Genomic DNA, 14,291 nt, shown 5'->3' with positions numbered 1-14,291 from the left:
AGCTAAGAATACTGAAAAGACTTTGTGTGCACTAACCGTTTGAATTTCTTTTTTTTTTTTTTTTTTCTGTTCAGTTCCTTAGCCTGTTTTAAAATTGAGTTTTCTTTATGTTTAAGTTTTGTAGTTCTCTGTGTATTGCAGACACAAATCCTCTGATATGTGTGGTTGGCAAAGATTTCTCCCCCATCCTGTCAACTTCCTCTTCACTCACTGGCGGTGTCCTTTGCTGCACAAGTGTTTTCCCTGGTGGCCCCATCCCCTGCACTGCCAGGTTGCCTGGTTGTTGCCATGCACCCCCTACTTCTTCCTCCAGCACAGGGATCCTCAACCTGTCAGTAGAGACCTCTCCAGGGATCAAACAACCCTTTCACAGACCACCCAAAGCCAGTTATTTAGGATTCATAAGGGTATTAAAATTACAGTTATGTATTAGCAATGAAATAATTTTATGGTTGGTGGTCACTACAACATGAGCAAGTATATGAAAGGGTCTCAGAATTATAAACGTTTAGAAGCACTGGTCTAGGTATTTTCAAAGATTCAGATACTTTTAAATCCTCTTAGTTTGCTGGAAGTGCTTGTCCAGATAAGAATTTGGTAGTGCAGGTAGAGAGAGAGCGCTGTTGAAAAAAGTATTTACCCAGGTTGGGTTCTCAGCCCCCACAGATCATTCGCAACTACTTAACTTGAGTTGATGTCCTTTTCTGGCCTCCTTGAGTATTTCATGAACATAGTGCTCATATAGATAAGCAGGCACCCAGACATATATGTCCTGTAGAACATTTTATTGATTAATTGATGTGGTAGGGCCCACCTTCCTAGGTGGCAGTGTAACCCCAAAGCAGGTAGTCCTGAGGTGTGAGAAAGCATGCTGAGCAAGCCGGTGAGCAGTATCCTCCATGGCTGCTGCTTTAGTTTCTGCCTTGGATTCCTTCAGTGCTGGACTGTGAGCAGGATGTTTAAGTTAAATACACCTTTTTTGTTCTCCCACAAAGGTAATGGTATTTATCACAGCAATAGGACGCAACCTAGGATAGTCTTTAGGGTTTCATGTACAGAATTATATGGTGTGCAAGTTTCCTTTGCTTGTATTGCTGCTCTAGCTGAGATTTCAAGCTCTACATGAAAGAGTAGTAGATTCAGTGAGCACCCTTGCCTTGTTACTGACCTTAAGGGAATGCTTAGACTTCCCTCAGTTAACAGCATGATGACTGACTAGGTTTGTTTACACAGACTCTGTTACGAGAGATGCTAGATGCTGCCTCTGTAAAGTTGCTGTGACTTTTACCAAGAAAGGGTGCATTTAAGGAGATGGTCATATATATTCTCTGTTAAGTATATTTACTTAATGGACAGTGTATTAATTTATATATTTGAACCATCCTCCCATCTCTTGAATAAAGTCAGCTTAGTCATGATGAGTGATCTTGATATGATCTTAAGTTCAGTTGAGGACTTTGTGTCTGTGCTCATCAGGGAGACTGTTCTGTAAGTGGTTTTCATGTGTGTCTGTCTGCCTGTCTGTCTGTCTAGACTTAGTATCAGAATATACCATACCGGCTTCATAAAAATAATTTGGAGTACTTCTGTTTACTTGTTTCCGTTATGGAATAGTTTAAGTAGTATTGGCATCCTGATAGAATGTTGGGGTGAGTACATCTGGTTCTGGGCCTCTGTTAGTTCAGAGACTTGCTTACCGCTCCAGTTTTATTGCTGGTAATGGATCACTTTCAGTTGTTTGTTTTGTGTGTATGAGTTTTTGTCTGAATGTATGTGCCTGGGCCCAGAGTTACAGACAATGCCTGCCATGTGAGTGGCTGGAACTATCCTTAACCTCAGGAGCACTTGGTGTTCTTAACTGCTGAGCCATCTCTCCAACCACTAATGTAGTAGGGCTTTAAAACCTGTATCTTTATGGTTTTCTGAATTTCATAGGCATCTGTTTTGCTTCCTTTTCATTTTTAATTTTACTAATTTGGGTTTTCCTTCCTTTCTCTTGTTTAATCTGGCAAAGCATTTGTCACTTTGTAATTTTTTTTTTTCATAGAACCAGCTCTTTATTCTTTTAGTTTGTGTCTCACAACAAATTGAGAAAAGTAGCAGTCATGTCCTCTGGCCTTCCTCATGTACGCTCATTATGTATCATGACAGTATACATTTTCTTTTCTTAAAATTGATTAAATAGCATTTCCTTTTAATATAATCTTCTTAGTGACCGTATACACCATCCCAAATGCTCTATGTCCTTCAAGAAAATAACCGAGTTCTTCCTCTGTTTTCAAGGCGGGATCCACGGCACCCTTATTTATTGACCAGACAGAAGAACCCGAGTCAAACACAATAGATGCTACAGAACTGTATGAAGACAGCCAGCTCAGCAACCGCTCTAAAGCCATTGCCTCAAAAACCAAAGAGATTGAGCAGGTGAGAATGTTGTCCTCCACAGGCACAGCTGCTGCGTTTTGTGACGTGAGTGTTTGCACTGAATAAATAGAGTGATTGTCTTTTCCACTTGAAACTCCAGAATTCCACTGAATGTGTGTAGAGACCAGAGGACAGCCTCAGGTGTTCCACGTGTCTCTTCTTTTCTGAGACAGGGTTCTGTTCAGTTTAGAACCAATGAAGTGGCTAGCCAGGAAGACCCAGAGTACACCGGTCTCTGTCTCTGGGTCTTTCGGTTCCTTTCTGTTTCCTGATGGGGTCTCATATTGTAGCCTTGGCTAATATGGAACTAAAGCCACCTTCAGACTCACTGCAGTCTTGCTGCCTCAGTTTCCCCAATGCTAGGTTGTTCATTTGTTCGTGTCAGTATTTTTTTTTTCCTTTAAATTCACTTCATGTGGTGGCCTCCTTGTGTCTCTTTACTGTAAGAGACTTCCCAAGGGCAGGACTTGGCTGCCTACTGGTGTGTCTCTACCACCTCCAACAGCCATTCAGCATGGCAGACTCATGAGAGGATTCACCAGGTGGATGATGGGCAAGTCCTAACCTAAGAGTGATCGTTGGGTGGTTCCTGGGTCACTTAAGCTCACAGGCTGCCTTGTGTCTTAGGTGGCCCCCTTACCAGTGCTTGCTTACAAGATGCTGTTGGGATGAGTGAGTTCACGTTCTGCCTGCCCTTTGCTTCCTATGCTCTATTAGTTTTTATGTTATCTGCTTTTGTGTATGAGTGTCTGGGCACTACTTGTGTGCCTGGTGCCTTCAGAGGGCGGAAGAGGGTGTTGATCCCCTGGAACTGGAGTTACAGACAGTTACAAGCTGCTATGTGGGTACTGGGAATTGAAATCAGGTTCTCTGGAAGAGCAGCCAGTGCTCTTAAGCATGTGTCTAGCCTCCTGAGTTGTAGAGTTTTGAAGACAAGTTCTCTTAAGAGTATAACTAGAAGAAAAACTCAGTGGAAATACCAGGGAATATTTTGTGTTGTCTTTTATGAATATCCTCACTGTTTCTTTATACTCTTATTTACAATTCGTTACGTTGATTGTGAGAAATTTATCATACCTTGATGGTGTACTATTATTTAGCATGAGGTCAATTTTTATAGATCTCTGTGAAAAACTACACATGTTGGAGTGGAAAGACGTTTATACATAGCTGCTATTGAAATGCATGAAATAGCTGTTGCTAAAGCATGCTGAGACTCGCTGGATGGCTAGTGACCCAAAGAAATAGAGAGCCAGCTCTCTATTATGGGGGTGGTGGTACACTTATTTACGATGCTAGGGCAGAGGCAGGAGGATCTCTGAGTTCCAGGTCACCCAGAGACTTATCAGAGAAGGGATGAAGGACCAACAAGGGATAGGGGATAAAGAAAATGGAATTACTACATTTTGGTATTACTAGAGGATTAAAATGGTTACTGAATTATAAAACAGTTGAGCAAGGTGACAGGTGCCTGTTTATGAGAAATGGAGGCAAGAAAAAAATTATTTGTTACGTATGGTGTATATCATGAAACCCTACCTTGAAAAGAGATGATCTCTGGGGCGCTCTTCTGTGGTTTTCCCACATGAGTAAGAAGTAAGGCCAGAATTTCCCCTTCCCCCCCAAATTCAGGAAGCTAGCACATGATAATAAATGTATGGTTAGAAATATTACCAATTTTTAAATAGAGCAAATAATTTTCAAGATGACGTTTTTCCAATTTAAGGATTAAATATCAATGGATAGAAAGTCATGAGAGTCTATAATGACAAGGTGGCAGCTACATTGGATTTGGGTAATTTTGCCTTACATTTTTTTAAATGAATAGTAGTAATTACATTATGTGTATGAGTTTGTGACTTCCTGTATATCTGTATGCCTGGTGCCACCAGAGATTAAAAGAGGGCATCAGATTCCCAGAACTGGAATTCCAGACAGTTGTGAGCCGCCATGTGGGTGCTAGGATTGAAGCTGGTTCCTCTGGAGAGCGAGCAGCAAGTGCTCTTAACTGCTGAGCCATCTCTTCAATTCTCCTTGGCTTTTAAAGCCCAAGGTCATTTAACTGAGGCAATATTATAGTTTAAATAAAATTCTACTTGAAAATTTCCTAGTGAGCACACACTACAGCAGTACTTGAAGTTTAAAGGCAGACTATGGTGGATTGATTACCTCAGTGTGGAGACATGGGGTAGATTGTGGTGGGATTATCTCAGTGCGGGGGCATATTCTTTTAATGTATTTTTACTTTTTCATCCCTGGACAGAATTTTGTTAATTAGCCTTAACCAAGGTTGGTCCATTTTTCATGTTAAATTTTTGGTTCCAGTTGGTAGCCTTTCCTGGCTTATTGCACAAATTTTAGAATTTCTTCTGACCTTTTATTAATTCAAAAAGAGATCTAATCCTCAAGGCAATGTGGGAGTCATACTCATTTGAATGTTTGCAGCAATTCCTTGACTGATTCAGAGGCCGTTTTGCTTTGATAAAGTGGTGCTTAGAATAATCTATATGTGAGATCTTCTGGTTTCTTGGAATCCTGACATCCAATGTTACTTTCACAAAGCCTCCTCTTTCTTCAAAGACAAATACAATGTAACTAGGTATAGGGTGCTTGTACAGGCCCATGCAGATGAGATGACAGTGTTAAGTGACAGAAGCTGTGCCCAGGGGTAGCTGTTAGATAGCTGTGGGGTGACTAGCTTTCAGTGACAACACTAAAACTAGTTTTAGTTTTAGGACGAAAGCAGAGCCTTCAGGTTCTTCATCTTCAAAGCCACGGTGCATATTATGTAGTTCTCAATTGCTTTTGTTGTAAGACAAGATCCTCAGCAGAGGAAGGTAGCACACACACCTGTCGACCTGAATTCAATTTTCAAACCCATGTCAAAGTGAGAGAGCCAACTCCAAAGAGCTGCCCCTTGTTCTCCACACAGGTGTAAGACACACATGCCCAAATATATCACGGTCAGGTGCACAGTAATGATACATTTTATTCTTAAAGAAAGATAGAACTTTTTGAATGTAGAATAACTATTCTGTTAGGTATCAGAGCTCCTCAAAAGCACTTGCTGATTACTTGAGTATTTCATTAAAAGTCATCTTCTCACTCAGTAGCTCTGAGTGGGCCTTTAAGGTTTGGATTTTCTCACATATTTCTAGTTAATGCTGATTCGACATCCTGTGTTTATAGAAGAGAACTTTTTGCCGACATTTGTTACTTATAAGTGAAAGGCTGTAAACAGTTACCACCTTGATATGGGTTAGAAAGGTTACATATCTATAATTTAAATTGAGATGTGGTTAGTGAAGAAATAAAATATATGACCGAATGAGTTTTGACAGCCGTATGTCTACAGAACTGCATTTACGGTGACAGCAAACAGAAGCGTGGCATTTAGAAGCCATGGCGTGATTCCGTGTGATGTTTTGTTCTACTTTAACTACCAGTGTTCCTTGATATATAGATATGTGGACAGAAAAGTGAGCTGATAAATACATAATTCTGATATAGAAACAAGTTCAGAGATTTTCAGACATTTTATGATTTAGAATTATCCACAATTAGAAAGTATCTCTAGGGTCAGCAAGATGGCTCAGTGATTAAAACACTTGCAGCCAAGGCTGATGACCAAACCATTTGATCCCAGAGACTCTACATGATGGAACAAGAAACCCAGGTATCTGACCCCTACATGACATGTATCTGCGTGTGTGTGTGTGTGTGTGTGTGTGTGTGTGTGTGTGTACGTACATAAAAATAAAGGTCTATGTGAATGGACAAATAGTCTACAAAGAAAGAACATATCCCTGCCTTTTAATAAACATTTTCTGTATTGAGGCATTCTCTACATGCTCCACACAAGATCAAGGCACGTTTTCCTGACAGTATGTAATACCTTCTTCCCAGTCTTTTCCAGGCCATTCCTGTTAAGTTGCATTTACCAGGATGTGAAGCCTAAGGCCTTTTTTGATCAGGAGACATTATTTACTAAAGACATGCTTCCAGAGCTGTGTAGATTATCAGATGCCAATTTCCCATTACAGCACCAAGTAAAATCCACAAAAGGGCATTAAATAATCACTGTAAGACTTGCTTAAAAAAATTCCATGATCAGTGATTAAGCATTTATACTGAATATAGGTGATATAAAACGATAGTGAACAACAACAACAACAAAACCTATATGGGCCCTTAAATCAGTATTTAAAATGACTAAAAAATGAGCCATATGAGGGCTCCTTAGTTCCTGGGATTTGGGTTTTCTATAACTATAATGTCATGCCGGGTATCCTAGCACCTGATGTGCTAAGATTCTGGCACAGGAGTAGATTTGAAGACACCAGTCAACACCAGCACATTTTACATGCCTTGCAGCAAGAATCTTGTGTTAAGTAAATCAGTCAGAGCCCAAACATTGAAACTGCATTTCCTTCCGTCTGTGGCCTGAGAATGCTGCTGTTCAGTGCTATGACTATGGAGGCTTTTTAGGACTCTCCACATCTTCGAGCCTCGGTCCCGTTCTGTTCTGTGGTGCTTGTGATTGTCTTCACTGTCGCACTCTCCTGCAGTTGATGCTAGAGAGACGGCCTACTGCACAGTGACCCAACCAGTGGCTAGCCAGGCCCGTCGTGAAAAGGCCATCTGAGGGCCACACAGGTTGCGTTATGGCGTCTCACTATTGTCTTAATTCCATGTGTAAGTTCCTCTCAAATTATTTAGCCTTCCATTGTTTCACTGTATGTCAATTTTATATTTTTGAATGTGATTTCCAAGAACTGGTTGGCTCACTTGAAGCCATGTTAATTTTGTTAAAACATATTCAATCTATAAATAAGGTTTTGAAATTGAATGTAGAAGTAATGCATAGCAATGTCAGTCACTTGAGTGTGTTCCACTTGCAACCATCTGCGTTTTGAATGAGAAAATGTAAGAAATGAGAAATGGTCTAACTAGCCACTGCGGTTTAACCCGGCAGCACAGTCGTTCAGCTCAGAGCGCTCCACTGCTTCAGCTCAGCGAGCCTGCGCTCAGCTGAATCATACTTCTCAAGGCGTTTGGGTGGAAAAATAATGAATTTGGGCACTTAACTGCATGTGTGCTACTGCCCATTGGAAACAATTTCGTGATTGAGAATACCTCCACTAAGACAGATGCTTGTTCTTTGAAGATGGCTGAAGGCGGGGCCACCAGACTAGCACACAGTGAGCTGCTCTGGGAGAGCCCACCTGCACTTAACAAGAAAGGAAGCATTTGGAGTGAGCTCTTTTAGGGATTGACTTTAATGCTGTGGCTGTCACACACCTAGAATTAGGCATTATAAAGGACCAAGGATTGGTCTGTTTGTGAGTTAGTGAGTTTAATTAGGGTTACTTACGGGAACATGGATAGGGTGTTATTTGTAAGAGTGCAGGCAGTTCAACAATGACTACATCAGTCACAAAAGGAAATGCCTCTCCCTCCTGCAGGAGCAACCACTGTGCGTAAAGCCTTGTGGGGAGTGGGGCCTCATCAGCTCCTCCATCCAGGGTGCAGTATTGAGGGCACCAGTTTGGTGCAGGGTGATCACACTTGCTAAGAGTTAAAGAGTGCACAGGCCATTGCAAGCCTATAAAATATCTCATAACACTCGGCCCCATTCTCTCTTCCTTAATGTTCCCAAACCTAGGAGTTGGTGATATAGATGTCATAGTTAGAGCCAAGCATGCCACATCACTTACTTTAGACACTTAGACCATGCTTTAGCCTCTACAGTCACAACTAACTGGAGAAAGAAGCTTCCATGACCAAACTGGGCAGCAGCTCTGCTCTGTGACCACAAACAGTTGTTTACATGGCAAGAAACAAGCATGCCATGGACATGTAAGCAAAATATGGTGGCACCTTCCCTACTATGGGCTTTTGATCATGTGTACAGTCCCAAATATTCACTCCTGTGGATCAGGGCTCAGATCCAACCAGAAAAAACTGCTGTTTCACCATGAGCCCACCCCTGTTACCTCGGTGGATAATGCTGCCTGCCTGCTGGGTCTGCTCTCCACTCAAGCAGCCTACAGAGCACCAGTAGGGAAGAGCTGAGTGGGTTAAAGACTGCCCGAGAGGTCACCAGGGTGAGTGCCTGGGAAGCAGATCCCCATTTCATAGATTCTGAATGTGCTTTATCAAAGCCACCTCATGAGGAAGGCCAAAGAAGGACTACAGTACATGAATTTGTACAGGATGCTTAATTTCTTGCTTGTACTAATCATTTGTGAATCTTTGAAGTTAGGAAATATAATTAATTATATCAAAATCAACACAATTGTAGGAATGTGGCTGAAAATAATCTTTTTTTTGTTGTTGTGTTCTTGCTGTCTTGCAGGGGCTAACTTACATTTCTTGTCTTAAGCAATGGCTTGGCTGACAGGCATGTCCTCTGCCTAAAGGACACCTCTGTCATGGTGTTCCTAAAATCTATAGGGTTAGTCCTTTTGTTTGTTTTATAACAGTAAAAGAAGGCACTCTGAGTTCGTTGCCACACCTCTGTCTCAGCACATCCTAAAATACTGCTGCTTAATGAGACTTTACTTGACCACTGGTGGGAAAAAAAAAATTTTTTTTAAAGATTTATTTATTATTACATATAAGTACACTGTAGCTGACTTCAGATGAACCAGAAGAGGGAGTCAGATCTCATTATGGGTGGTTTTGAGCCACCATGTGGTTGCTGGGATTTGAACTCAGGACCTTTGGAAGAGCAGTCAGTGCTCTTACCTGCTGAGCCATCCTCCCAGCCCCAATTTTTTTTTTTTTTTTATAATTCCTAGTTGAATATGGTGAGGGTGGGAACATTATTTGGTTGGTTGGTTTTTTTTGTTTGGTTTGGTAGCTTTTGTTTTTGTTTTGTTTTGAGTTTCTCTGTATAGCCCTGATATTGTCTTGGAACTTACTCTGTAGATTAGACTGATTTCAAAGGACTCAGACATCTGCCTGCCCCTGACTCCTGAGTTCTGGGATGCCAGGATTAAAGGCGTGTACCACCACCACCCATCTTAAGGGTAGCAACATCTTAAGGGAAATGTTCTTGAACATAAAAAGTAGAGTGAAACCTATAGCATTTGGTGAAGGGGATTCTGGCTTTCTTTAACCTTGGAGAAGACTCAGGTGATATATGTCTACCCGCACAGGTACATATGCACATGTTCAGGTACACACACTAGATGTGCTCTTACTGAGGGCAGGCATGTCAGTCATCGCCCTGGTATGTGTTGTATCACAATAGGGCATTGCTATCCAGTAGCTCCACTTGAAACATCAAGTCAATTTAGAAGTCGTTTTGTTCTCTGCCTAGTCATAAGCTGATAGTAAATATTATTCTGCTCCAGTGATATGTGTCAATTTTTAGTTTCCTTTAAATTTCACATTTTAATTATTTTTGTAACTTTTTAAAATTAGCTTTTCTGCAAAGGTTAGATTATATAACCTTTGACTTTTAATATTTAAATCTTATTTTATGTTCAAAACTCAATATTCTTTTCATTTCTGAGCCTGGTGTGTTTTATTGTTTTCCTGGGGATTGAATCCAGGCCTTCCCAGTGCTGAGCAAGTGTGCTGCTGCTGAGCTGTCTGTCCAGCCTTTTGCACTCTGTCTTCCATGCTATTTCAGATTTAATAATAGAATTTTATGTACTTTGAATTTTTAACCACCTTCTTAGTAGCCGCTGGATATGCATGGTGAGTTATCAGTGCTTGCCCAGCTAGAGTGGTGCCTGTGCTCTGTAGTGGGAGAGCAGTTATCTGTGGCATAGCTCTCTCCTTACAGTCTCTGCTCACAGCTTCTCTCAGCAGCCTGGTCCCAGCACTCTCCCCAGCTCCTGTTCCTTCTCCTTCTTTCAAGATGTCCATAAATAAAGATTAAGCAGATGAACATTCATCCTGGACATGGTAGTAAGAGTGTGGACACAGAAGAATCAGCTTTCAACTTGTGATAGCTTAAAATAAAATGGTTTTCAAATAAAGGAAGCTCTAGCTATTGTCATGTGAAGCATTTAGCCCACCTCACATAATAGAAACATTCTTTGTTTTTTCTTGTTATCAGACAAGCTACAAATGTTCTTAAAAGTACAGCTCTTACTGGGTATTATCTTGTCTAGCCATCAAGTCTACCCAATTGTATGTCACAATCCATTACCAGCCACTTCTTCAGACTTTGCATGTATAGATTTAGTAAAACACAACTTACAAGATTTGCCTCTGAAACAAATTGTATTTCTACAGTAATTTAAAAAATCATTTAGTTTGCCAAATTGCAAAGTTTTTGAAATGTATGGTTTACTTGTTAAATATTACTTGTGGTATGACTACAGGAACTTTCTGCTATAGTGTTAGGGTAAAGTTTTCATTTTGAGGTAAGTAGGTGGGGCTGGGGATCTGACCACGTTGGTAGTTATCCAGCATGCATGAGGCAGTGGGTTTGATTTCCCCAGCAGATCAGAAACATGGTGTGGTGCAGCCTGCTGGCAGTCCAGCACTCAGGAGACGGAGGCAGGAGGCTGAGGAGGGCAAGGCCATCCTTGACTGTGTGGCAAGGTTGAAGGGAAGGAGATAACTTAGTATCAGATAATCTATCACTTTGGAAGTATCAAAATTAAGGCTCTACCTTTTTTTTTATTAGTCATTTTAGACCCTAATAAGCTGAATGACGTTTTGGTAAAAAAAAAATATAGACGGTGTCACTTAAAATTTTATAAGAACCATTCTGTAAAGGTAAAAACTATGAGGAGTCCATGCTAGACCTTTCTTGGGGATGCTGCCCCCAGGGATGCAGGCAGCTGTTAGGTAAATGTTCGGGTAAGGCAAGATCAAGTGCAGGCCACTCACGTCACTATTCAGCATTGTGTGACAGACTTTCTCTGGTAGTAAATTACTGTCCCTGCTACTCAATCCTGTTTACTTTAACCTCAGTAGTTTTCTTTGTCGCTACAGAAAGCATTAAGGACGTTTGTAAAGCACCGTGTAGTTGAAGCTGTGTGCTTTATGGGCTCAGAGCCTCTTTGCACATTTGTTAAATGTAATTAAGAACTGGTTCTGTAGCAGGATTTACACCCTGTCTGAAAACCACCCCTGGATCGGAAATCCCAAGTACTTATGCGAAGGTTAAGTAGTGCTTGTGTGTTTCTTAGCAGCTCTGAGGTAGTGATTACTTTTGGATCCTTCTTGAGTATTTTATAGAACTCCTTTGCCGGGGCTTGGACTCCGGGCTTCTTGCGTCTTCTGCTCCCTCCCTTTGCTGTGTAGCCCATACGTAGGGTAGGATTAACATGAGGTAGACCTAACCTTCTACCATTCCTGGTTTGCTCTTTTCTTTCTTACTTGTTTTCTCTCCTTCCTTCCCCGCCTCTCAGTCACATTTTCTCAAGATGTAAATAAACATTTACTATGGAATGCCTATGGAGTGCCTCTCTTATTCCAGGTACCTCTGACCTCCTGTGCATTGGGGTTAAAGGTGTGTACCAGCGTGCCCAGCAGGGAGGACATTTTACAACTTACTGGCTTTAATGTAACTAGCAGGCATAAATTATCTTAAATATAGCCCATTTTTCAAAAGATCCATATCCTGACACATTATAAGAAACTATGTATAAAAAGAAAATATATTTTGAAATAAAAACCTTCTTTTTCCTTCCTGTTGTCAAGATCAGTTAGACCACATAATTTCTTATATTAATCTTCTCATTATGTTTCCACCATATCATAAGTTCATGACAGCACAGGAGAGATTTAGGTCAGCTTCAAAAGCAGCTCTGTGGAGATTGCCTGTAGTGTTGATGTCCACTGGCCTCAGTTAACTAGCAGCAGAACCACACTGCACAGGGCAGGGTCCTGCAGATACCGCTTTAGTGCTGTTAAAAGGGACTCTGTCAGCTGACTAAAGCAAAGGTACTTGCCTAAGGAACGTTGATTTCTACCTAGTAGAGGGAGGCAGCACTCTGGAGGACACGTACTGCGTCTGTATAACTGGCAGGTAGTCACTAACTACTAACTGCATGAATCATAAAGCACAATCAATAAATATCTTTTCTCTGGGTAAAAAATTTAAAACCAAGCACTCTGTAACAAGCAAGATTCCCTTTGTGCCTGGCCAGTTTCAATTAAGTCAATTGACTTCCTGTTTATTTACTGCTTTTTGGCTTTGCATTAGCCTGCAATCATTAAAAAAAAAATGGTGGTATGGAAAACATTTTTTTAACCAGCCACTTTTATGTAAGAGTAAAGCCTCATGTTTGGGCTTGCCTGTGTTTAAGAAGCATTTTATAATTCATACCAAGTAACTACAGAGTCTGAGGTCCTGGGGCTTTAGCTCAGCTGCCGTTCCCTTAACTCTCACTCAGTTTAGAACGTTCCCTGAGGGCTTGGGATGTGAAATTTGAGTTTACATGGATTTCCAGGGGAAATGACATCTCCCTACTAGAATAACTCAGAACCCAAGAAGGCTCTGTACGGCTCCATTTCTGGTAGTGAGGGACCAGCAGAATGGAAGGATTCTGTTTCATCCTGACTTATTCAAATTACTATAGATCCCACGGTTGATGATGGTTAGATGGGAAGATGACGAGTGAGAAGCAGAGCTAGTGTAAGTATACTTACTGAATCTTGTAGAAAACAATTAGTACATCTCCCACCGTGGTTATATAAGCATGGTCGGGGTGGAGGTTGATTTGAGAACAGTTGTGTGATGCACAGAATAGCTTATGGATGAATGTGGAGCGCAGGCACATTGGGATCAGTTGGCATTGGACAGATTAGTTTAGCTACAGAGATAATGTTTGCATTACACCTGGGTGGTGTGGGGAGACTGGAGCTGGTTTTGTGTAAGGGTGGGAGGGAAACTGAAGATAAACAGAGTAATTACTAAAGCAAGAGGAGCTCGCTTTGAAAATTCAGAGCAGCCCTTCCTGAATGGAACAGAGTGGTCTGAGGGGGGTTGTTTTTGATTTTTGTTTTTTGGTGAAACGAAGATAAGTTAGAAAGAAGCAATTTTACTAAGAGCATAGGGAAACAAGATAGGAAAGAGGGGAGTCCTATTGACCGCTGGAGTTCCTGCATTGGGTGTGGAAAGGACTTAGAATACTCAATGTGTTGTGTGCTGATAGAGAAGTCGACCAGAGAGTAGGGAGTTCACAGTGGATTGAGTAATTGCGGTTTTGCACGTCTTCCGACGATTCCTAGCATCCTTCCTGACAGTAAGGACACACAGGCCACGCCAAGCTGCTTCATTAGCCAAGTGGTCAACCTTGCTGGTGACCAAGGGAAAATATTCTGCATGGTGCCAAGCAACCAAAGATGCTCACTAATTCAGCAAAGGTAATGATTTCATTAAAAAAGAGAGCTGGAACTCTTTTTAACCTTTAATTCTTGATCAGCTTCATGAGCTACTAGATGCTGCACAGTTTAGAATTAAAGAAGGAAGCAAGTGATAAAAACCAACGTATGCCTGTAACTCAGCCTCAGACATTGATCATTGTGCATTCAGAGGATGATGGAAAGAAAGGTTCTCTGTGAGGCCCTGGCTGTCCTGGAACTCACTCTGTAGATCAAGCGGGCCTCAAACTCAGAGATCCTCCTGCCTCTGCCTCCCAAGTGCTGGGATTAAAGGCATGCGCCACCACTGCCTGGTCAAAGTATTACTTTCATATTTAACGTTTTCAGCAAGAAGTGTCCATGGCAGTTCATAATTTAATTTTCACACGAAGGAAAGTGCTCCTAAATATTTGGGGCTTAGTTTTACTATCTGGTCATGTGAAGTGTTGGGGGGGGTGTGCTAGTCTGTGGCATGTAGGCTGGAACTATAGTAGTTTCTTTGAACCCTCACAGACTAGAATTGCCAGTAC

At 41.3% G+C, this 14,291-nt stretch overlaps 1 protein-coding gene across 14 annotated transcripts in view; it reads left to right on the top strand.

Annotated features, from left to right (window-relative positions):
* Pphln1 (periphilin 1) overlaps positions 1-14,291 on the top strand; it is a 92,550-nt gene that overhangs the window by 67,313 nt on the left and 10,946 nt on the right. For all 14 annotated transcript variants that reach the window (XM_029469708.2, XM_085831727.1, XM_085831725.1 and 11 more), the window contains one exon: positions 2,284-2,424. In XM_029469708.2, coding sequence (XP_029325568.1) covers positions 2,284-2,424 — 141 coding nt within the window. The remainder of the gene's footprint in view (positions 1-2,283; positions 2,425-14,291) is intronic.

This window comes from Mus caroli, unplaced genomic scaffold (assembly GCF_978045245.1).
Source record: "Mus caroli unplaced genomic scaffold, Mus_caroli_1 scaffold_16, whole genome shotgun sequence".
Taxonomy (NCBI): Eukaryota; Metazoa; Chordata; class Mammalia; order Rodentia; family Muridae; genus Mus; species Mus caroli.
This window is presented reverse-complemented; position numbering and strand designations above follow the sequence as displayed.